We start from the raw sequence: 24,697 nt of genomic DNA on the forward strand, positions 1-24,697 counted from the left end.
AAATACTTATTCATTTGCGACTTCTATCTTATTGGTGTTGTGATATCCAAACACGAAGAGGATGAGAGGCTCTCTGTTGCTGCTGCTCATACTGACAGCTTATATCCAGTCTCTGTGTGTAAGTACGTGGATCTGACACGTTTCTTTTTACATAATTTACCAGGTAGGCTGAACATTTGAATTTAATTTTAAGTTGTATTTACTTCATTTTTACCTAAACCACAGCAAATGTCAAATGAAGTTCTTCTGCCTAATGTATGATGTTAGCTGTGTGTCGTATTGACCAATTAACAATGTAATCTACCATTTAAGCATATTTTGACAAATGATGAAATCAACTTAGCCACGTAACTTTAATTATGTCTTTTTTACCTATTTTAAATTGCAGGATATATACAAACTCAGAACATATTTAAATATTTATGAAGATTCATTGTAGGATCAGAGAAGTTGTACCACTCAGGAGGCAGAGCGGTTACCTACCAAGTGGAAATTTGATAGCTTGATCACTGGCTCTTCTGGTCTGCACAGGCAAGATACTTAACCCCGAACTGCCCGAGTATGTGTCAATGGTAGGCAGTAAGTGTTTAGGCAGGCAATAAAGAGTGGAAGACTGCTGTATAAGTACCAGGCTTTATTTCCCCAAATGATTCAGTTTGTACAGCCTGATCTTGAATTTAACATAAGAATAAAAGTAAAAGTATTAAACAATGGCACTTTATGTGGCGTATCAGATTTAAAAATTATAGTTATTCAGCTTGTCAAAACTGCAAATGCACATAAACATTAACTGGATATGAAGCTTGGAGCAGAGGGTTAAATGTTGATTTGACTGGAAGCTGATGCTTATTTTTTTTATTAAAGAAAAGTTTTAGTGATGTGTTACAGGGTTGGATTCAGTTTTGTTGTATAATCTATGTTTCACTCTCTATATCAGCATAACATATGATACCTATCATATGTTATGTGTAGAGGAGGGAATGAGAATGAATGATGATTCTTACAATTACAGCAGTACAATTATGTGTGTGTAGGCGTCAGACAGTTGCCGTGAGGAGGCGGCTCGTCTGCGGGAGCGGGAGAATCTTCTGAAGGGCCAACTTCAGAAACATGAGCTCCTTCTGCACAGATTACAGCTACTAAACCAGCCTCGCAACAACAAAGTCAGAGGTGACCAGAGCCAGGACAGACAGTATGCAGGTCAGGGCAACACCTTCAGGACTAGACTAAAAATATCTTCTTTGAAAATCTCCTGCCGCAGAATCACAAACCAGATAATGTGTTAAATACAAAATATGTGTCTACATATTTAAATTTGAGGGTGTATGCGTCAGATTGCTCCCAGGTCTTCAGCGCTGGCCACAAATCCAGTGGTTTATACAGAATCAAAGCCAATGACAGCCCTTCTCCAGTCCAAGTGTACTGTGATATGAGCGATGGAGGTGGTTGGACCATCATACAGAGACGGATCAGCGGAGCTCGGACATTTAACAGGTGTGTCTTACATCTAACAGCAAGGGTAAAAAAATTTAATTATTTACATTTAAAAAAATTTCTATTTGCCTACAAGGTCATGGGAAGAGTACAAGACTGGTTTTGGGGACATGGATGCAGAATTTTGGCTCGGAAATGACAACCTGCATTACATCACCGAACAAGGTATTAGCAATGTACTATATTATTCTTATTGTTTAAAGGTGCAGTAACTGATAGCATATATTATCAAGTGGAACACAATAATGGCAGAACATTGCTCTCTGCTCTTGTTCACTATGCAATGACTTGTGGGTAAAGTCAGTATCCTCTGGCGTCAGTGGAGTAGTTACAGGTTTTGGACATGTTTTGACGCAACAACGATAGTGTTATGGCCCCCACCATATTGTTATTATTAGTATTATGTTTTTATTTTTATTTTTTTTTTTGAAGCCAGAAGCTGTCAGCTAATGTTAGCAAGCTTGGTTAGCATGATGAATTCATAAACTCTAAAACTGAAATAGTGCAACACACAAACACAAATATCTGCTAATTAGTGCTAAGTAAGCAACATTAAGAAAATACTAGAATTTCACTCACCAAAACTGATGCACAGACTTCCTGTTGCAATATGCAAAAACGTAACAAACACAGTTGGGTGGCTCAGGTCAGTGAATACTATTAGAGGAGGTGAGGTGCTAGCTACAGCTACATCTGACCGTCACAGTTTAGTAACACTAAATACTTGGACTATAGACAGACTACAAACATAAACCACAAAGCTTTGAGTACAAAAACATTGAATGCATAAAATCACATGGTGCACAAAAGAAGTTATTACTGCTTAAAAAACTGCTTCAGATCCTTATTGTGTTTGCAGGGGTCAAGATTTTAAATTGTTTTAAAATTGTCATTTTTGTTATGTTCATGTGTTTGTTCCAGGGAATTATACTCTGAGAATCAACTTGGAAGATTTCGATGGTAACCAGCGCTACGCTGAGTACAAGAACTTCAGAGTCGCGGATGAAAAGGTAACGATGCTAGGTGACCGCTAAACTAATAGATAGTAGACTTGACAGTCATTTAATGTGTTTGATTGTTGCTGGGGAAAATAATCTTGAATCTCATGCATGTCTCTGATATGTCTTATATCTGGTTTTCTTCTCTCTTGTACCATTTTTAAAGGCTTGATGCTAATTGAAAGAGACTGAACAGAAATATGAAGCTACAGTCAGCTGCTGGTTAGCTTATCATAGCATAAAGACTAAAATTTGGGAATTGTAAAATAAGAGGGTTAAGTTTTCTCATTCTGAGTCGGTCTAATTGAATTTTATCCATCCTGCCATCAATTAACTTCTTATGTGTTGTTAAATGATGGCAGCAGCATGCTTGAAGTCCCACTCCCCAACAACACTTTCAAGTTCTTCTTGGTGGGTCCCCAGATATTTGAAGACCAGATGAAATATATGTAATCTCTCCAGGAGGTTCTGGGTCTTCCTCAGGGTTTCCCATCAGTTGGGTGACTTGTATCATACTTCAGCTGTTATTTTAAACTTATAGCAGCTGACAATCTCTTATTGTATCCTTCTCTTTAGGATCACTATCGCCTTAGCTTTGGAGTCTATGTAGGTACAGCTGGAGATGCTCTTTCTGGAACCTATCAGGTTGGGGTTTCAGACTGGGCCAGCCACCAAGGCATTAAATTTAGCACCTATGACCAGGACAACGATAACTACAAGGGAAACTGTGCCGAAGAAGACAAAGGAGGCTGGTGGTTCAACAAGTATGGGGTTTGCCCATTCATCAAAAGATTTGCAAAGATGGAAAAGTATTTATCAGTCATCCATTATCATAAAAAATAACAGAAGGATATTTGTTTTTTCACACTCCTCAGGTGTCACTCAGCCCATCTCAATGGCAAATACTATCCCAGTGGGTACTACAACTCTGTAACAGATGATGGTGTAGTTTGGTACACTTGGCGAGGATGGTGGTACTCTCTGAAAACCAGCATCATGAAGCTGAGACCCACTGCCTTCGAAATTGATCCCAATGATGACCCCAATGTGGTTCATCGCAGCCCCGATTCACTGGTCGAAGAAGATCTCAAATCAATTGTGGGGAGAAACTAATTAGAAAACAGTACTTTTACAGTAATACTGTAAACATTTTTTCCTGTGTTATAGGACTATATCTTAATGGTAAATGGCAAGTAGAGAAGTAAGAGTAAGAGAAGTCTTAGCTTATCTTAGTAGGAGATGCTTATGAAATGCCTGTTTTATGGCTCCATGTTGCAAGAGGAAGAAGAATGCACACACAGCTGTCTGTTTTGGTGGAGAAAAGGGGAATCTGATGTCAGTGTGTGTGCCAGACACAGGCGCAAACATTGAACTGAAAGGAGCCATTATCATGTCACTGAAAATAGTTGTAAGAGGAGTTGATGTTGTCATAAAGTCATACAGACAGAGAAGATAGACAACATAGCACTGAAGCCAATGCTATTTCTTTGGCACACACAAATAGTCTGCCCCAGGGCAGCTGTGGCTTCAACTATAGCTTGCCTCCACCAGTGTGTGAATGTGAGAGTGAATGAATAGTGGAATTGTAAAGCTCTTTGAGGGCCCCTAAAAGCACTATATAAATGCAATCCATTATTATTATTATTATTATTATTATTATTATTATTATTATAAATAGAGGCTTAAAAATACTATGCATGAACTGTTATCCACTTACAGGCTGTGGACACACTGTCAACTCCATATTCCTCTTATTTGAATTATAACCATGATTCCAGAAATAAAACATGCAAGTCCTCCCTGTTATTTCATAATGCTGAATTAACTAGTTGTGTTGTTCTAATGCTGTTGTATTTGTTTCTATTCTTTTATTAAAAACGTTAAATATCAAATTTCTTGTGACACCTTTATTTGAATTCTGACATTCTGTGAGCACATTTTGCTACTCCACATGCCAAATCACGGTCACTCAAAGGTGGAATTTAACCTTATCCACAACTTTTTGCACTCTTTATTCTGTACCGTTTATGGCTTACTATTTCTAAAACATCATAGACATGGCTGTTGGAAAATAATAGACTCCCACATGACTTTGTACAGGACTGCTTGCCTACATATTGTGACGAGTAAATGTATGAATTGATGTATGTTAATGTTTAATTTTTCATCTAGGTCAGGCTGGACTGAACGCCATCGACCAAACAGCAAGGCTTATATGTAATCTGAAGAAGGATACTGACAATAAAAGAAAGCCACCCAGTTTACTTGACTGACAATGAATCCACGAACTGACAACTGTGCGTTATCTCTGGATTGCTGGATTTTTCAAAGGAGGATGGCTTATTTTATTTGTATAAAGCCTTTTGGAGTTAATAATGGCCTAACTACAAATTTATGTCAATCATTACTAGTGCGGCAATTATGAGAAAATGCAAGCCTGTGATTATCATTATAGAAAGTAGGGATGAGGGCAACAGGAAATAGGAATGCAAAATAAATATGTGTGAAATCTAAATGATCATTGTGTAAATACACAGTATCGCCTTTGTTTAAGCCAGTATCTGTAAAATAAAAAAAATCTACGCAATCATAAGCCAACTATTATCCTCTATCTGGCGGTGTGCTTAATTAGCATAACCAACTTGCCCGATGGGCGGTGCTTTCCCTGCTACAGATAGGTTCAAGCGAAAGCCCCGTCCAATCACACCATCTCCAGAGTTAAAACAGACGCGCCGTCGGTGGTTAATGCCGGCGCTGATTGGCTAACACCCTTTCACGTTTAGAGAGATCGTCAGTCAGCTGGAGCTCAAGTAAAACAACACAGTACTTGTTTTTATCTTTCAGGGGCTTTTGAACTGGAGACATTTTTTCTCGCTGCGTTTATGGCACCTTTAATACATTACTAAACGGCCCGTGGAACATTATTTTACGGAGAGAAAAGCTGGAATGTAGCGCTGTTATCGTCCACCCCAATTTTTAACGATAGGTGAGTAAGCTAACGTTAGCTGAAGTTAAATTGTTTAATTAGCACGCGAGCTAGTTAGCCGCCTGTTGCAGTTAGCTTGGCAGCCAAAGAACACAGAAGTTCGAGGTTGCTTGACTCTTCCTTGTTTTTTATGAATTTTTCTTCCTCGTTTTGAAGCAGGTAATGGCAACTTATGCTGGCTTTCTAGCGTAGCTTCTTGCTAGCTTAGATTGTAAACGACAGTCGGTGAGCTACCCTTCCACCGAAAGTGTCTCCAAGGTGACGGTGGTTGTTTCTCCATCCATTTACTCCCTGCTCTCTCCCTCTCTCTGCTTTCTGATAGCTCCTGACGCCTTTTCCCAGGAGAAGCCCGGTGCCCTGTTTTGTTGTCTGGAGCGCCGTGTTGTGGCTGAGAAAGCTCTCGGGGGTCCGTGATTGTTGCTGCCAGGCGGGCCGACGCTAGGAGCGTGGGGGAACATAGCGGCGTGTGTCTGGTGAGGAGATGTCAGAGCGGGGATGCCTCTTTTTGGAGACAGTTTTGTAGGCGAGGGTATACACGAGTGTACACAGTATACCTCCCGCTGGGACTTGGCGTGCAAACCAGCGGAGCGACGTTTCAGCATAACTAGCAGTGACACATATATGGATGGTGGGGTCGCAGTATGCCCACCCCCTCGAGTACCACTACATCACCGGCTGGAGGGAGAAGCAATACCGGGGGAGAGGAAGAGGGGCCCATGTCCGCAGCTTCTACCTCCTCCATCGGCTCATCTTTCCGGTTCGTCCCAGCCTTCTGCCTGGGCGTGGTGGCAGCAGTAGTATTTCAGCTGGCATGGGGAGGCCTGTCTCTCACCTCGTTCTTCTTGAAGCTCTTCATCTATGTGTCATTCGCCCTCCTGTGTTTCCTGGCTGGGAGCTTTGCCCTGCTGGTCAGGAAGAGTCCTCTCAAAGTCAGCTGCTTTAACCGGAGCAGGAGGCAGCCTTCTGAATGGCTGGAGTTCTTCAACAAGCTCATGGTAAGAAGACCCCTTAAATTCATTAAGGGACATGCAGCACACCTCCAGAAACATGCAAACTGTAGCTCTGTGCGACATCTCATTAGGATCACACTGTGTCTCATCAGAAAACATTGTTTACTGCTGACATGCAGACTTGTATCTAAGGGCTTTTTGCACACTCTGCATTATTGACAAACTAGATCTGTTGAGCATCTGATGTTTTACATTTTGCCTCCTGATTTGGCCTTCTCAACCATTCCACCCCCTCGTTCCCTGCCCCAATTAATTTCCTTCCACCTCAGCATTTGTACCCACTCTGTCTCTCTGATGATGTCTCCCTACTCTTTTATCCTTGCTGTGTTCTATAATAGATGAGGTACAGTCATTCTTCTGGATTTAGCCTGATTTGCAACACTGAGCACATGCATACACACAACAAATGGTAATTTATTCTTTAAGGAAAGCCTTTGGGTGTTTGCAGCCGGTTGGTGGCATCCCTCAGCCCAGCGGCTGCCTTTCATCTGTGATGTTTGATGTTCTGTGGCGCTTATGACTTATTGATGTTGACAGTGGATGAGTATTGTCACAAACATTAGTCTGAGTGACATGTTGCACGAGCTGTGACCAATTTAGGCTGCTTCATTTGTCATGATTTTAGGCCTTCTAGACGCACAGTTCTCAGTCATAGCTCTCTTCTCTCCTTGTATTTCCTGTTTTTATGTTGTTCCTTAACTGGAATTGCCTGTTTGGCTACTTTTCAGGTTCGTTTTTTGGTGCCAGTTCAGGAGTCGAGCCAGAGCAGGAGGGTGGTGGTGTCGCACAATGTGGACAAAACCCTGAAGGAAGGTAATTAGTCACCTGTTTTATGGCACATTTATGTGAATACATGAGGAGCTATTGATGTGTGAGGAGATTTTGATATTCTAGCAGATGATGTTAAAAAGAACTTAAAAACCAATTGCTTTTTCTGTTTCTGCCATTTTTGTGGCATCCTGTCTTTATAGAGTAAAATGTGTGAGCGAATCAGGATTCTGAAATTGGATCATATGACAGTCAGACGTCTGAGATCACTTGAGAGTCAAGTGTGGTCATTTTTTGAAAGGCTTTAAATTGGCGATCGCAGAAGAGTGAGATTTTCATTGATTATTCATGCTACTTTTTTGAAGGACTTCAGAAGCAAACATGAATGTGTCTTCCTCTAAATTTCAGTTTCAGTTATTTCAGTGTTTGAATTCCACGTATAAAAAGTTCAAAATTCCATAAAATGACTTTTCCTTTAGCGTTTATGCTCTTTTCAAGCTCTGCATTTTTGTTTTGTTTTGTTTTGTTTGTGGACTCTACTGTAGTAGCTTATCTTACACTGGGCCTTGGTCTAGCCTCTCAGTTCATAACACTGTCTGAAACAAAATGTTTCAGCTCCCTTTCCTGTCCATTAATGCTCCTGATTGGCTGCCACTCTCAAACAAAAGACATGAACAGCAGCTGTGGTCTTAACTTTCAGATGACTGTAATAAGGACATCCATTCTCACTGGTGTTATTCAGAGTTGAGAGCTGGGAAAACAGTAAAATTTTTAAAATGTAGTACTTTACCGCGTCAACGCTGCCTTCTCTCCAGTCATCGAATTAGACATATTTTGGTGGCATTACAACACACTGTATAATACTGCACTTCGACAATGGTGATTCAAAAGGGTAGTCATGTTGATTCTTATTGTGGCTTGCTCTGTTTTGAAAAAAAACTTTGCTTTTTTTCATATTGAAAACTTGAAGCTTACACAGCATTAAAATCTGGTTTTCACTCTCAGTAGTATTAGGAGACCTTTCCTGAAATGACTGACTGATGGAAAAAGTTTCAACTTCTGTTTTTGACAAAATTGCTGACTGACGGAGCTCTGCTTCTGTCATTCACCACGACCTGTCACCCATCTCTCCCACACATTAAACCAGTAGAAGGTTAAAGACGCGTACACACTGGGAGCCGCAAACAGACACTCGCACGCTCAGTAGATCAGTGCATGTGCCTGCCAAGTAACAGATGGCTCCAGGATTTACACCGAGGGTGTGTGTTTGCACATCCTTCTGTGTGTTTTTAAAAAATGGTCTTTTGATTGCAGTGTGATACAAGTTTATGACATTATTAGCTTTATAATCAAGACGTGCTGTGTCAGTGAACCGATGCCTTGATATACCTTGATGTGTTTTGTGGGATTCTTTAGAGTGATGCATTTAAAGCAAGCAGAGTACTTACATTCTAGTTAGAACCTTTCCAGAGGAGCTTACTGTGAGTGCTCAACACAAAATACCTTCTGAACTGTGTCTCATTTATTTTATTTATTTTTTAAAAAGATGAAGAAGTAGTATGAGAGCATAATGTTGTTTGAAGTGGAAACTGAGAAATGGAGCAAATCCAATTGTGCAAGATTGGTCTTTATCTGTTATTAGAGTGCTAACCTCTCTAACCATTCATCCCCCCTCTTCACCTGTTTCTAAAGCACTGATCCTGGTCAGTTCCAGTGCCTAAAGGCACACATAGAGGTTGTAGGGTCGCTTAACTTGCATGTCTCTGGTTAAAGGGAAAAACCCCAAGAAGGTGACAAAGTATGTGCTTTACAGTCATTCCTTACAAGAGTGAATGTTGGTCATGTCCGTTGTGAGTATTAGGGTGCTTCTCCTCCCGATCTGCAACATACAGTACATGTTGATAATGTGCTGTATATAATCTACAGAGGGTTAGCTTGGATCACTGCATACACTTCAAAGACAGAGAGATTCTGCATTTAGTTAAAAGATCACAACAGAACAATTGGTTTGGTTCACACCTTAAAACTGAATTTCACAGAGAAGGGGAAGTGCCACGCTGTTCTTCAAAGCATGACTCGATCAGTATGCAGTTATTCAAGTGATAATATTAATTTAATTTTTACAGTTGAATTCATTTTTTAATGTATATGTTGTACTGTTTAGAATACTGGACGAGCTGCTCATATTTAGATTGCATCTGATTTTTTTTCCTGTGATTTTGCTCTTTGTGCAGTTTGTAAGTTAAAGATTTGACCAGTAAAATCTGTTTTTCAGCAGCTAGTTAAAGCAGAGCGCTCACTGTTAAGCTATGGTGTTCCCAGGGTTAAAATTAACCTTCCAGTTGCAGCCGTCTGTGTGGAGTCTGGGTGTGTTATTTATACATTTCTGTCAGTTTTTTCCAGGTGCTGTAGTAGGTGTTTCCTCCTATATTCTTCCTGTAGTTACATCATTTGAAAGTGAGTGTGAGGGATTGCCAGTGTTTTGTTTGTTTGTTTTTTGTGCATCTAAGGGTCAGCTCTGTGATGAGGTGGTGAGCTGTCCAGTTTCAGCTTTCCCCTCACAGAATGAATGCTGGGATAAGCTCTCGGGGGGAGGGCTGGGGGCCGTTTACAGAAAAGCGGGCACAGAAAGTAGATGATGGAAAGCGTGAACCACCCTCCAGCTTTCATAAGCTGCACCAGGGCTTTGGGGAAATGAAACTCGATGCACCCGTTGCGGTCTTCAGTGGCTCATTGAAAACAGAGTTTATACAGGGTTTGTGGGTTTTTTTTTTTTTTTTTTTTTTTTTTGTGCCTCAAAAGTTTGAAATGTAAAAAAGCCATTTGGTGTTACTGTCAGAAGAGTACTGACTGCAGCTGTTTGTCTATTCTAACAAAAACTGGATTTAGATTTTCTTTTGCTGTCTCCGCAGTGTTTGACTATGCCTACAGAGACTATATCCTGTCCTGGTACATTCCTTTGAGTCATGATGAAGGCCAGTTGTACTCCATGCTGTCAGAGGACTGGTGGCAGATGATCGGGCAGTTGAGATCCAGGCTTGCTGAGATCGACCTCGTCAACGTAGTGTGTTATGACAGCATCCGGATTCTACACACACACTTCACCGACCTCAAAGCTGCGTCTGCAAGGTGCACTAGCACACACTCTTTAATTGTATGAAGTTCTCCCACAATATTCATCACCTGCAAATCAAGGATGGGAAAGCTAGTGAAATAATGTGCCGTTACTGTCAGAGTCGCTGAGCCTCTAACAGCTTTCTTTGCACAGAGGTATGACTCACAGGTGTTTATCAGGAAATATGTTCCATCTTTGATTTGTTACTGAAAAAGCTTTCCTTTCCCACCAGTGTCCATACCTAGTACCATAATTTTATGTACACAGATGGTGTGAAATTACTGCAATTTGGTCCAGCGTAACAGCATTAAAATCCCCCTTCAGTGTGTGCCAGGTACACTATCACACATGCGCGTGCAGGAAAAAGAACGCAGAGCGATGATTCACACATCATCTGGTTTTATTATCTTGGCCAGTCAGACGAGACTTATGATTTGATTGCACTGCTGTGATGTCTGGTCTGCCTAATTTCCAATTGCTTGGGAACAATGTAGCGGCAGCAGCATGTCTTTAGAAGCAAAAACGGCGAGCTACAACACAGCTGAAGTATGAATAACAGAGGCAGCGAAGCTTTAGCTCACGTAATATAATCGGACATCTAAGCTGTGACAGAATAACACTTCACTGCAGCTCCGTGTGTGTGTGTGTCTGTGTGTGTCTGTGTGTGTCTGTGTGTGTCTGTGTCTGTGTGTGTCTGTGTCCAGACCAGAGGAAGTGGCTCGGCCGTTTCCTCTCCATCCCTGTTTGGTCAGTCCGGAATCGGAGCTGGCCTTCCTCCGCTGTGTAGCCAGAATACTACTGCTGTGTCTGCTGCCACAAAAGGATGCCAAGTCGCACACACTACGCTGCTGTCTCACTGAAGTCATCACTACTAAAGGTACATAACTTCCTTGGGGATTAATAAAGAATTCTGATTCTAATTGGTCTTTGTCACAAACTGTGAAGTCACATATATGCATTATTGCTGTCAAAGAATAATATGTTCTGTTTTAATGTACCTTTTATGAGTCATTGCTTTTTTGTCTTATGGATTGTTATTACAAGTAGCAGTCGTTGAATGTTTATATCTTTATTTTGGCTCTACTCCAAGTCATTAAACATGTAGTTGAATCAGCTCCACAGTGCAGACATGGTGATGAAATGTGCACCATCCTCTTGGTGGACTCCTGCCTTACATAAACCGGACCGTTTGTCAGTGTCACACTCCCACAATTGGGGAATTAAACATACGCTGTGAATGAATTTCATTTAAATAGAATGAAACTTTACTCAACACATTAGGACACAATTCATGATAAGCACAGTTGTAATTAAAAACACAAATGGTGTCTCCTTTCCTCTAGTTGTTTAATAGCTGCTCAGTGAAAGAGATGTAACACTGAGGTGTTGTTGACATAGATGCATAACACTCGCAGCTCTTCAGGTGTGTTTGATAAACAAAGAATAAATATACAATATTCTGCTGAATAGTTTTACTCTTTAATATACAGAACTATGTAGAACTCTTGAGTTCTTTAATTTCTTTTGATTTTGCTAGGAAAATAAGAAACGGGTGCAGCGATTTATTGAATCATAGCCAAGCATGCATGTGAATACAATAATATAAGGCAAAAACAGAGTCTGTACAATTCTCACTAGCTTTAAAGTCAATATTTGTATGACCACCTTTATTCTTCAGCACAGTCTGGTATAGTTCATTTCAGGTCTTCTTTGGGTGTTGGCTGTCTTTTGTTTGTTTCTGTGTCGATGATCTCACACTGCCTCAGTAATGTTGAGGTCTGCGCGCTGGGAGGCCAGTGTGTGTGTTCCCTTTTTTTAAATATCCACACATGCTTTTACTGCATTGGTAAAATCATCACTCCATTATCACTTACTCCTGCCACTGATTCTTTTTTTTTGACATATCTCCACCTTTTCTCCCTGTTCCCATTCCTTAAGAATGACTTCTTTACAGTCAGCCTTCCGAGACCATTTCTGGTGACGTTTGAACAAACAGTATTTAGATCAGCTGCAGGGTCAGACGGATTTCTCAGGTCCTGTGTCACGTCTTTGTTGGTTTTTGCCTATTACATGACTTTCACTTACTCTCCATCTGCTGTAGATTGCTTTTTATGCCTGTCACTTCTTCTTTTGTCCTCTACTTTGCCAGTTTCCTCATTTTCTTTTACTCTTATTTTAAACCATGTAGATGTAAACTTTGTCAAGATATGACAAGATCACCTTGTTGGTGCATTTTCTGCCTGTCAAAGTATCCTGCCGTTGGCATTTTACTAGATTTGAATAAAGAAGTTGGAACAAATATTATTGTGACAGGCTTTTAGCAACAAAGTGCCTAAAAATACAATATAAATGGTCTCTTTGCTAAGTTTCCTGGTATGTTTGGAGACAGCATTGCTGCTTTTCTTGAATTAGATGCTTGCCTTTTTGAATGATTTGAATGAATGACTCATAGATCAGTGTGGCTCAACAAACAAAAACATTCCTCTGGACAAAGACTGGACTCATATTCCTTCCAGTCTTTGTACCTTGAATAAAGGCCAGGGGATGAGGGGAGTAACAATAGTGAAAATAATAATTTTCTTACAAAGGATTAAATTCAGAGAGACGATTAAATAGCCAAAGGAAAAGGCTTTGCTGCTCACTAGTAGCTCCACCATTAATTTCAGTCCAAACTCAGGCTAGCACACACTGAGTCCGAGCAACTCCACACCAGATCTTTTTATAGTGTTGGATGATGATTGGTGAGCAGAGCATGCTCCACACTGGTGGCTCCTCACAGGAAAACGTGTGGCAGCTGCAGGCAGGGGAGAAGGAAAGCAGAACACACCCACTAACACAACCTGTTAGGGTTGTAACAAAATATAACAAATGACGAGTGGCTCACAGTCTTTGGACATTACTGCATGTTATAAATAATTTGTCATCTAATTATTGAGCATTGCAAAATGTACTCTTAGCTGTTGTAACAGCACTGACTCATAAGGGAAGTGTGGCAGTGAAGCAAGGAGAGGAAAAAAGAATGCAGGAAGATGCAGAACACTTTTTCTTCTTCTCCTGCATTGCAGCAGCGCGCCACACTGTTACTGCTGTACTTGGCTCTTGTTTCCAGAGTACATGTTTACATGGTGTGAAACAAATGTGCAATTTTGCTGGCCCGACACATGAATCAATGGACTTTTGTTATTTATCTGTAATGTTTTGCTGCATGTTTGAGCTGTTCTGGAAAATTTACCTGCTGAAAAACTGGAAAACTTCAAAAAAAGTTTGAATTCAACTGAGAAAAACTGGAATCTTACAAACTCTGTGGTCATCCTTTCCTCTTGAGCAGGTGTGTTGTCAGTGTTGTTTTGAATGCAGCTGTTGTCTTCAGGGTTATTGATTACATCTGTGTTCCTACTGTGAGAAGGAACAGATGAAACGATAGTCATAAGAAAATGTGTGATATCTTGATGTCTAGCTGCTGCTCTGTTTCTAGAACTGCATTCCTCCATTTCCCACACCTAGGATTGATTTATTTATTTATTTAGATCAGTGTCTCATTTTGTTATGCGTCACAGAAATCTGTGGTTCTAACTTCATCGAGAGCATTTGTCCTTCCTTTTTACATCAACGTATTTTTATCTTTGTGTGTGTGTGTGTTCTCCAGTCCTGAAGCCGTTGGTAGAGGTACTCAGCGATCCAGATTCCATAAACAGGATGTTGTTGTCTCAGCTGGAAAAGAGGGAGCAGCAGGCTGAGCAGCAGAAGAAAGCCTACACCTACGCTGCCTCCTATGAAGACTTTATCAAACTGATATCAACTTCTACTGATGTCAATTTCCTCAAGCAACTCAGGCATGACAGTGACAACGTGCACACAGACACACACACAGTAGATGCCTACATTACCTCATTTAAGTAGACTATCCTGTACCTACATAGAGTCAAATTAAACAAACCATGTGTGTCCTTGTATACATAATGACAAACATGTTAACCAGGCAGTCTTAGCCACCAACATGTTTGCTGCTCAGGGGTTACCATGGGAACAGACAATGTCTCTGCAGCAATATACTTGATCTAAATGCGGGGTAGACATGATACTGCTATATTGTCTCGTTAGTTTGAGAAATGGTGGCTCAGTACTGCCTTCTTTTTGAAATGTTTATTGTTTTTGTTTGTTTTGATTTATTTTGGCTTCGTCACTTTCCGTACTATATTTCCATCTTTCTGTGACGTAATTCATCTAAGGCACCTGATTTTTATTTTAGGGAAACAATAATTGTATTTGTCTCCCGTCTTTCCTCCTTTGTAGGTATCAGATCGTGGTAGAGATTATTCATGCCACCACCATCAGCAGCCTGCCTCAGCTCAAGAAGCAGAAAGGTACAGACAACACTACAGTTTCCTGCATGAGATGATCGCTCTGTTTACCAAGACATCACTATTTAAAACCTCAAAAGTATGGCAGCGTTTCAGTTCATGTTCACTGCCCCTAAAAAGCTAGCCAGATATGCAATATAGGCATTCATTAGGAGTACAGTCATTCTGCAAGCAATTCTGCTTGTTTTGCAACAATTTGAAGAGAAGTGATGTGAACATTTATCTGTCAGACACTTGCAATATGCCTGAGTTCAGCCTCGTGTCAAAGACTTTTAAGGACCAGGAAGTGACATTGAAAGCGAAGTTTCAGGACAGCTGTGTGAGCTTCTGCTGAGGAAATAATGTGAGCGTGGTTATAATGACGTTACCAGAGCGACTTTAGTCGTAAATGTATTACAGCAAAGGCTGATGGGAATACATCATTAGTGTTGCAGGTGGTTGGGTCTGAAGGAAAGTATTAGAAAGTGTGTACTTTATTGATCCCCGTGGGGAAATTCCTCTCTGCATTTAACCCATTCACTCAGTGAAGCAGTGGGGAGCAGTGTGTAGGGACGGTACCTTGCTCAGGGGTACCTCAGGGTAGCTGTTCAGGGGAATCGAACCCCCGACCTTCCGATCATGAGGCCACCACTCTACCTACTGAGCTATCCCTGCCCCTATTGTGTGTAAAAGTTTGAAACGGATGGACACACAGCACCAGCTGATACAGATTTACAAACAAAACAAGGGAATGAGTGGATTTGAACTGCCCTGCAGTGCAGCGCCTAGTTTTTATTCTCATTGATTGAGGGGGGAACTGGTCCATAAACTGTCTCCATGTGCACTTTTAACCACTATACTGTCTATACTGTGTGATCCTGCTGGACTACACAGTATAGACCAGCACTTTTCAATTTGCTTTTGGGGATTTTGGAGACCCAGTACTGGTTTCTGTTTGCACAGGCTGTTTGCTGTTGAAACACACAGTCCCTGTTCAGCAGTGAATGAATTCATGAGTACATTTAAAGGCCAGTCGGCTGTAGAAACTCCAAGTGCATTCACATGCTGTATCTGAAAATCAATGACCAATAAAGTTCACTTGCTGGTGTGCTTAGCTTGAAGCACATTTTCATAGAATCAGGCCATCGGTATGTATCAGCTTTATCCCGATAGTTCAGTGGCTCCACACCAGGTGATTGTGCGCCTTTGTGTTATTATGTGGCCAGAACTTGCTCAGACAGGCTTTCCCTCTCCCTTAGAGAAAAAAGGTAAAGAGTCAGCAGCCATGAAGGCCGACCTGCTGAGAGCCAGAGATATGAAAAGATATATCAATCAGCTGACTGTTGCTAAGAAACAATGTGAAAAAAGGATCCGCCTCCTTGGAGGGCCAAACTATGAGAATAGTGAGGAAGGAGGGGCCGATGACAACGACGAGCCTCAAAGCCAGAAGGTAAATAATATATCATGTAACTGATGCGGTCTCTCTTTATTTCCTGTAAGTTGTGAAATTACTTTGGTTCTTTTTAAAAATTCTCTCCCCTTATGCAGATTCTCCAGTTTGATGAGATCCTGTGTAATCCAAGTTACAGGGATCATTTCAGAGTTTACATGGAGAGAGTAGATAAGAGAGCTCTGATAAGCTTCTGGGAACTGGTGGAAACACTGAAAACTGCCAACAAGGTAACGGCTGCACACATTCTAGAGATTTTTACCCCAACACTGCTTCTATTTTTTTTTTCTTTTACTGTTAGGCCTCAAAGTAAAAATGGCTTATTAGGCTTCCTGTTTGAAGTTAGTTGTTTCATTGTCAAGAGCTCAAGAGGTGTGACGAGGCGATGGCATTCATACTGAGATGTACACAAAAGTAGAAAATGGGAGTGCTTGATGAAAAAAGGGGATTGTAATTTTATTAAACAGTCTTGTATAAAGAAACGTAGCAAAGCTTTTTGTGAGTCCAGTGCACAAAATCAGACTTGAAAATAACTGCACATAGTGTCAGCAAATGTCTTTTGCTTTAATGTCTTTAAACTTGGAATCTGCTGGTGTGGCTGTAACTGACAGTTAAAAGAAACTTTATTCATTTTATTAAAAGCTTTGGTGCAGCTTGTTAGTTCATCTACCGTCTGAAGCAAGCTATTTTCACTCACCTCCTTTAAAGCCACTGATGTGACCAAATTTAGGATGTCCACTTGCATTTGCACCACATAAAGACTTCAGGGTAGAAATAAGAAAAACAAAAACCTGAGATTTTTGCTCACAGAGATTACATTAATTCAGTTTTATTTAAATAGTGTCAAATCACATTTGCCTGTTGAGAAAACCCCAACGATCATATGACCCCCCTATGAGCAAGCAGTTGGCGATAGTAGGAAGGAAAAACTCCCTTTTAACAGGAAGAAATCAGGTAGAATCAGACTCTGGTGGGGGCAGCCATCTGCCTTGACCGGTTGAGGGTGAAGGGAGGAAGACGGGACGTGTTAGTGATCCAGAGACTAATACTAACTAATGATAAATGTAGCTCTGTATAAACACAGTGAGTGGGGGGGAAGACAGGTGAGTGAAGAAGAAAGATAATTTTATTCAGATTATTTGTTATTCAAAACTTTGGTCATGAGCATCAGCCATTGTAACAGTTTGTGAATGTTAAAATATATATACGTGTGTATATGTATGTATGTATAATAAAAAAAAAAAAAAAAAAAAAAAAGGGAAGCAAAAAATGTTGAAAACGGTGAGAAAAGTATGTGAGAAAATAATTTTTGTTTGACAGAATGAGGTGCCCCAAATTGTTGGGGAAATTTACCAGAAGTTCTTTGTGGAGAGCAGAGACATTCCAGTGGAGAAGTTTCTTCTGAAAGAGATCCAGCAGAGTTTGGTGGGGAACAGAGGAACACAAGTCTTTGTTAAACTACAAGAACAGGTATGTGCTGCTCTGCTTAGCCAGCTGCAGCTACCTCTAGCTACAGCAGCTGACGGTGGATTTCTTGAAAATCTCAAAAGAAAGCTGTTGCACTTCGATCAGCGTGTGTAACAGTGGAAACTGACACATCCCTTAGGTTGCTGAGACAATGAGAGAGCGTTACTACCCCTCCTTCCTGGTGTCCGACCTCTACGATAGGCTGATCAGACGAGACGACCATCACAGCCAATCGCGGTGTAGCCCGGAGGAAAAGGGAGAAGGGGTGAGACATTCATACGCAAACGACACACATGCATACAATACTAAATGAATGTGTTTAACACTTGTTTTTCTTTATATCCTCTGAAGTGCCAGGGTCTAGATACAGAAGAGGTGTGTGACGAGGGCAGTAAAGGAATCAATGAGCAGGCGAGCTATGCTGCTACTAAACTACACCAGCTCTATGACAAACTGGAGTACAAGCGACAAGCCCTGGGCTCAATCCAGAACGCACCCAAACCAGACAAGAAGGTAACAAAATATAGGTCATTGTGCTAAATACAGTCTGTTGGATCACTTCAGTAATGAGTATCAGGATGTTGGAATGAAGTGGAACCAATTGCAGGATGTTTGATTGGGTTAAACTCCCATTTATCTGACGTGGTCCCTGCTCGAGTATGTGACAACTTTAAAGTAGAGCTTTGAAAACACCTCTGAATGCAAAGACTTTTTTTTATTGTGGTTCAGCATAATGTCATTTTACTGTAACTCGCGTGCTTATCTGCCTCTGGTGTGTGCTTTGCAGATAGTAAGCAAACTAAAAGAAGAAATAGGAGCCATGGAAAAAGAACACAGCGAACTTCAGCAACACATCACAAGGACTGACTGGTGGTGTGAAAACCTGGGGAATTGGAGGGCTACGATAACTACAGCTGAGGTAAAAGGAAACAACAAACCTGAGTGTAGAAACAAATGATGCACTCACCTAAACAGTTTACAGCAGTCTGCAAGCATGCCCTTCATCCTTTATGCTCTTGCACAGAAGAAACCACACAGCACAGATAATTTAATACTTGGCATACGTTATGCTTTAGTATAGGAGATAGATTGGACAACACATACATTTGTATAGATCAAGCACATTTCTGTTCTTTATCTATACAGGACTAGATTCACTAAACTTCATGCAGCAATCACAGAAATGGCCCAGTGGGAGTGGAAAGTTCTGTGGTTGATCTACTAACAGTGCACATTAAATTCATAGAAGAACAGAAATCATCATTTAGAGTCAGATCGTGTATGTGTGTGAAAATATTACTGTTACTTTGATGTGTGTAGAAGCATATATTTTTCTTTCTTTCTTTAGTTTTTCACCAGGCTGCATGTTTTTGTGAAAAGTCAGTGTTAAACATTGTAACTTTGGATGTTAATCAAAGACACTGCAGGTTTGCCTGAGTGTCTCGTCCTTCAAAACTCTTACACATAACATGCACTAAGGCCAGCCCTAACACTGTCCTATGTTAATGAATATTGACAGTAGCTTTATAATGCTAAACGATTGTTTTCCCAGCTGACATTAAATCTGACCCTAGTCATTCACATTTCATTCATTTTGGTCTTTCGTGTACTTACGTGTGTAAATCCTTTGTAAATTTATACTAAATTATAAAAATATATTGTGACAATGAAGGACCCGACAACAGCAGCGTTGCAGTTTAACACATCCTTTATTGACGGACTTCCCAACATGTGCAGCTTTCTGGCTGCCCTGCTCCTGTAGCACACAACACCGCCCTCTCCTCCGCTCCTGGCAACCTCTTTAACAGGGGAGACATGATTAGATGATCAGGGTCAGGTGTGTCAGCCTCCCCTGACAGTACACTCTGAACGCCACTGCTCCACCCTTCCCCTGCAGCTGAGCCACACCCCACCACATATATATTAATGTGCCTGAATAAAGAATATCCAGGTTGTGTCAAAAAGAATCCTCTGATTTCAAAGAGCTTAATTTCAAGGCCACTCACCGATAACGACTTAATCGCGCATTGTTAAAAAGAGTGGATCTGTGAGCAGCATAACGACAGCAGTGGCTGCATTGACTCAAAAGTATGGGACAGATTTGACTGTGGTATGGACATAAGCTGTGTGTCTGGAGGGGGACACATTGAGCACTTTGGAATATTGTTTTTATATTCTTTTTTCTTTTCTTTTCTTTTTTTAAAGTATATTCTTTACTTTAAAAAAGTGTCACCTTTTGATATCAGATTCTTTTTGATACGCCCTGTATGGATACTACATCTGTCCATTTTGGGGTTGTTTTTTTTTTTTTTTTTTGTTTGTTTGTTTGTTTTTGTAAATTCCCAAGTAAGCTCTCTCCAGAGTAAGGTGGTGGTTTGTGTATGTTTGTGTGTATTTCAGGCTGCAGAGGAAGGTGGTGAGACTGTAGCTTGTTACAGTGTGTGTGTTAGCCTGGTGGAAGGAGAAGAAACAGCCAACAGTCGCTGGAGCGTCCAGAGGAAACTCACTGAATTCCAAATGTTGCACCGCAAACTCACAGAGGTAACAAGGCACCAATCCTGCACACATGGATCAACAGCTGCTGCCTTGTTGTTTAAATGCTTCATGTCTCCTGCACAATAAACCAGTAAGGTCATCAGCTCACTGTGTAGCACTGAAATGGAAAGACTCGCAACAAAAAAATAATGTGATGATGGATTTACTGCAGCCTACATGCCACAGAAAGCAGAGACTGCTGTTTGTTAGCAGCATTTCCAGTCCTCTGTGTGACTAACTGAGATCACTGTACAGTGATAAATTGGTTTAGATGAAATCTAATATCTGTGACATCTGGAGAGCTGCATGCTTTTAGTCAGTCTGCTCCATTGACTAATTTATGGTTGTTAATGCATTTCTGAATCTAACAAGAGTAAACAGAGTAGCTGTTTAAATCAAAAATACACATATTTTGCCTCCTGTTAGTGTAAAATCATCACCTGTTAATGTGTCTCTCCTTCAGTGTTTTCCATCACTGAAGAAACTCCAGTTACCATCACTCAGTAAACTTCCCTTCAAATCTATTGACCAGAAGTTTTTGGACAAAAGCAAAACACAACTCAACACTTTTCTCCAGGTAAACAAGCAGCTGCTGCATCTATATTTTATATCTCTATCACCTGCTGTGATACAATTACAAATGCTTCACTTTATCTCTACATTGTTAATTATAACACACAAAAACCAGGGTGCTGAATCACAACCTATTTCAGTCTATGACATGCGTGAGCTCTTTTAATTAAATATTACACTGTAACGAGGTCTGTAACCTTACGAAGTCTGTGCTCACAAAAGCTTATTCTGCTTATGATCACAGCTGTTGATGATAACCTCAGGTGTGTGTGTGTGTGTGTGTGTGTGTGTGTGTTAGCGTCTCCTAACAGATGAGCGGTTGTGCCAGTCAGAGGCTCTCTATGCTTTCCTCAGCCCGTCTCCAGAACATCTGAAGGTGAGCCATTTCTCATATTACAGGGAATAATATATGCTTATTTCCATAAGTGTTTGCACATTTCTTTTTTAAATTTATTGCCTGTACATAACAACAATGGATTTGAAATAAAGTTAACTCAATGGGATTAACTGACATATTAGATCAGCTCTGTAGGAGTTAGTTTCCCTATTTTTACAGATTCATAAGTGATAAGATTGTACATATAATTATTTTCTTAATTCTTCACGTTTAATGACTACCAGAGGTTTGCAGCCCATAGACCTCATGTGATGCTGGATTTTCCTGTCTGAGGCTATAAATTTCAATTTTTATTTTTTCATAAAATAATGAAGAAACAAGCCCCACCCAGGCGTGAAATTGTTGTCTTGCAATTGTATTTAGCGTCTATTAAATGGAAGTGCAGTGACAAAATGCTGTAATTCATGAATGTTACAGCAGTTTTTGTTATCATTCTTTTTTTACCTTAAAGTCCTCACCTTATTCCAAATCCACTGTGTGGGTGTACAGTGTGAAATGACCAAAATTGTATCACATGTTTCCTTTCCTTTCAAAGCCACCACTTTGTCCTGTTTTAATGCTTTTAAAAGTTAAATAACCATTTAACTTCATTAAAACTCAATTTTAAACCCCAAACCAGAAGAAGCATTAGTTTCCTGTATTAGTTAATCAGCTAAAGTTCTCTGACATGAGTTGTGTTTGTTACTTAAATCTGAAATTTTGACCCTGTGAATTTAATGAGCGGCAATTACTTACATCAAATATGGGCCATTAAATACAAGGTTATTGCTCTAATTACCAGCAGCTTATTGGTGCTCTTTTACGCACATTTATGGCTTTGTGCAGTGTTAGAGCAGCAACACAGGCAGAGCCGCTTCATAAGAGGGTCACTACTCATTTGACACTGGCACCATTAATGAGGAGACACTGATTACAGGGCCGTGTTTGTGGATTCACAGGGATCCTTTCATGTTTCAGACCTTCCTGACGGTTGTGTTATCTGGATGATTTTGTCCATTGTATGCAGACCATTTTATAGTAATGATATCTTGTATAACGTTTGAAGGTGATGTCTATTCAGAAGAAATCCTCTTTCTCACTGGCCTCCTTCCTGGAGAGGTTACCTGGAGATTTTTTCTCCCATACTGAGGTACACACTCATGCACGACGAGTAAAGCAGCATTCCCAGGCTGTCCTGCATCCTCATTTGCATGATGTGCGCTGTGCGTTTTCTTCATAGGAGGATGGCGATGACGACAGTGACTTGTCAGACTACGATGAAACAGACGGGCGGAAAGATGCTCTGGCTGAACCCTGCTTCATGCTCATAGGAGAGATCTTTGAACTCAGAGGAAGTGAGCAGGACACTGTTGTGATGTTACACACGCTCGTGTTGGTGAATTCTAACTGCCTCCGAGTCTGTTTATCTGAATACGTTCCCTCTGTCTGTCTTCCTGCTCAGTGTTTAAGTGGGTGAGGAAGACTTTAATTGCACTAGTCCAGGTGACATTTGGACGAACTATCAACAAGTAAGTACTAACAAGTACTCTTTTAGTCAGTGGTCTGGCAGTATTGTTGATCCAGAATAAAATATCTCATCTGTCGAGTCCAGATCCAGAGGCTTTGTTAACTTATGCAAGGCAGAGAGTGTAACACCTATTGTACATTTTCCTGAGATGAAAGTTTTCAGGCCTCTCTTGTGTATTTCAGACAGATCCGGGACACTGTAAACTGGATCTTCTGTGAACAGATGTTGGTGTGCTACATCAGTGTGTTCAGGGACACCTTCTGGCCTGATGGCAAGCTGGCGCCACATATCAAAACCCGAACGGACTATGAACGCACTGAGACCAAGGAGCGCGCTCAGCAGAAACTACTTGACAACATCCCAGGTAGCAACACACACACAGGCGTGACTTATTATTTCATTTATTATGATTGCACATGTTTGCAGTGTAAAAGAAATAAAGAATAAAGTGCTTGATTCAGCATGCTTTTCCTCGTCCACCAGATGCACTCACAAATCTAGTTGGCCAGCAGAATGCCCGCTACGGCATCATCAAGATCTTCAGTGCTCTGCAGGAGGCCAATGCCAATAAGCACCTTCTCTATGTAAGCGTGACACACATTTCCAACATCAGTGTTTCATTAAAACCAGATTTCTTAGCCATTTCTTTTTTCCCTGTCTCCCTGTGTTTGTTAGGTATTGATGGAAATGTTACTAAAGGAGCTGTGTCCTGAGCTCAGGGCTGAGGTGGACAGTATCTGAACACATGCATGAGAATGAGGATCGGCTGGTTCGTCTTTCACGCCTTTCTGTAGCTGACCAATCACAAACTGCCAAGCCAGACAGGGAGAGGGCCATTTGGTTAGTCCTCAGACAGAAAGCAAGCTGCGTTGGTCAGAGTTGAGATGCACGCAGACTCTGTTCAAAGAAATTTGCTGTGAACCGGTGAAAAGCTGGCCTGACACTCTCCTGACAAAGCTGCTGACAGAAGGGTGCATCTCTAAACCTGCGTTTGGACAGGGAGAAACCACAGGGACTTCTTCCTATCTAGACTGCAGTCTGAGGAGACTGATCACAGAAGAACAAAGTGTATTTTTGACTTAAGTAACTCACATCTGTGTGTTTCTTTTAAAAATAATTATAATTCTTTCACTAGCACTGACATTCAGCATCTGTGCCAGAACAGACTGAAATGAAATGTTTCGCTCAAATGTAAATGATGGTGGTTTGGTCGACAACTTCTTTGTTTCATCTTTAATTTTTAGAGTAGATAATCGACTGACTTGACTAAAGACAGCTGACAGTCGGACTCGCTGTTGCCCTCTAGAGGCGACCGCTGTGAGTCCCAGCCCACGTACCTCTGAACATTCCTTCTACACACAACCTGAGCAACACTTGTTCTGTGATTCTTGTAATAAGGCTTATAATTGTGCAATATAATGTAATGTAAAAGTCATTGTGATGATTTTATTTATGATTTATTATTGATAGATTTTATTTTTACCAAAAATTGTTTAGAGAGCATTTATATAAGCAATAAATTGCAAACAAAAAGCTGTTGTGAGTTTTGCATTTCTTTGGAAAAAAAGTGGGTGTGGTGTGGTGTGGTGTGTGTGTGGCTCCAGCAGATCCCGGGAACAACATCGGAGATCTCTGCACAGAAGAGCGCAGTCCTAGGAACAGCTAAGATACTGAGCAGGACCCTCAAGCTCCCAGGCCTCTGGTAGAGGACCTGAGCTTGAAGGATTGACCGCCCACAGGGGCGAGTGGGGAATTTTTTATTTTTTTTATTTTTTTTATATATATACAAAAAAAGCACAATGACATAGTCGCTTGTTTAGAAAGAGCTTAGAGGTCACAGCAGAGATATGTAAGCATTGCGCTACATTTAGTAATGCCAACATATTAAAAGAACAATATTTGTCTCTCATATATAATACACTGTCAAAGATACTTGACTTTGAGTGAAGATTTAAGGTGATAGGAAATATAAATAACTGCAACAGCAGTGAGTTCAGGTTCACTGGTGTAATAACTAATAATGGTTAATATAATAATAACTTTAATATTGGCCATAT

At 40.7% G+C, this 24,697-nt stretch overlaps 2 protein-coding genes across 3 annotated transcripts; both read left to right on the top strand.

Moving 5' to 3' along the window:
• Positions 1-61: 61 nt before the first annotated feature.
• Positions 62-4,087, top strand: fgl1 (fibrinogen-like 1). The gene is made up of 7 exons (XM_084944979.1): positions 62-118; positions 1,035-1,200; positions 1,335-1,494; positions 1,571-1,659; positions 2,416-2,504; positions 3,069-3,256; positions 3,368-4,087. The coding sequence occupies exons 1-7, from the start codon at positions 62-64 to the stop codon at positions 3,603-3,605; spliced, it is 987 nt and encodes a 328-aa protein (XP_084801105.1). The 3' UTR covers positions 3,606-4,087.
• Positions 4,088-5,258: 1,171 nt separating this feature from the next.
• On the top strand, positions 5,259-24,175 carry snx25 (sorting nexin 25). 2 transcript variants are annotated; one of them, XM_084939949.1, is made up of 24 exons: positions 5,259-5,478; positions 5,801-6,473; positions 7,217-7,301; positions 8,262-8,263; positions 9,650-9,713; positions 10,169-10,385; positions 11,076-11,248; positions 14,018-14,204; positions 14,665-14,735; positions 15,971-16,161; positions 16,260-16,391; positions 17,482-17,631; positions 17,768-17,893; positions 17,980-18,141; positions 18,416-18,547; positions 20,029-20,169; positions 20,627-20,740; positions 21,035-21,112; positions 22,179-22,262; positions 22,353-22,467; positions 22,575-22,641; positions 22,823-23,004; positions 23,124-23,224; positions 23,316-24,175. In XM_084939949.1, exons 2-24 carry the CDS (start codon positions 6,120-6,122, stop codon positions 23,379-23,381), a joined length of 2,994 nt encoding a protein of 997 aa, XP_084796075.1. In that variant the 5' UTR covers positions 5,259-5,478; positions 5,801-6,119; the 3' UTR covers positions 23,382-24,175. The 2 variants fall into 2 exon arrangements, with proteins under 2 accessions (XP_084796075.1, XP_084796070.1); XM_084939944.1 differs by lacking the exons at positions 8,262-8,263; positions 9,650-9,713 and having other exon boundaries at positions 5,260-5,478.
• The last annotated feature ends 522 nt before the right edge of the window (positions 24,176-24,697 follow it).

Source organism: Perissodus microlepis, chromosome 2 (genome assembly GCF_051167445.1).
Source record: "Perissodus microlepis isolate ML-2025 ecotype Zambia chromosome 2, ASM5116744v1, whole genome shotgun sequence".
NCBI lineage: Eukaryota > Metazoa > Chordata > Actinopteri > Cichliformes > Cichlidae > Perissodus > Perissodus microlepis.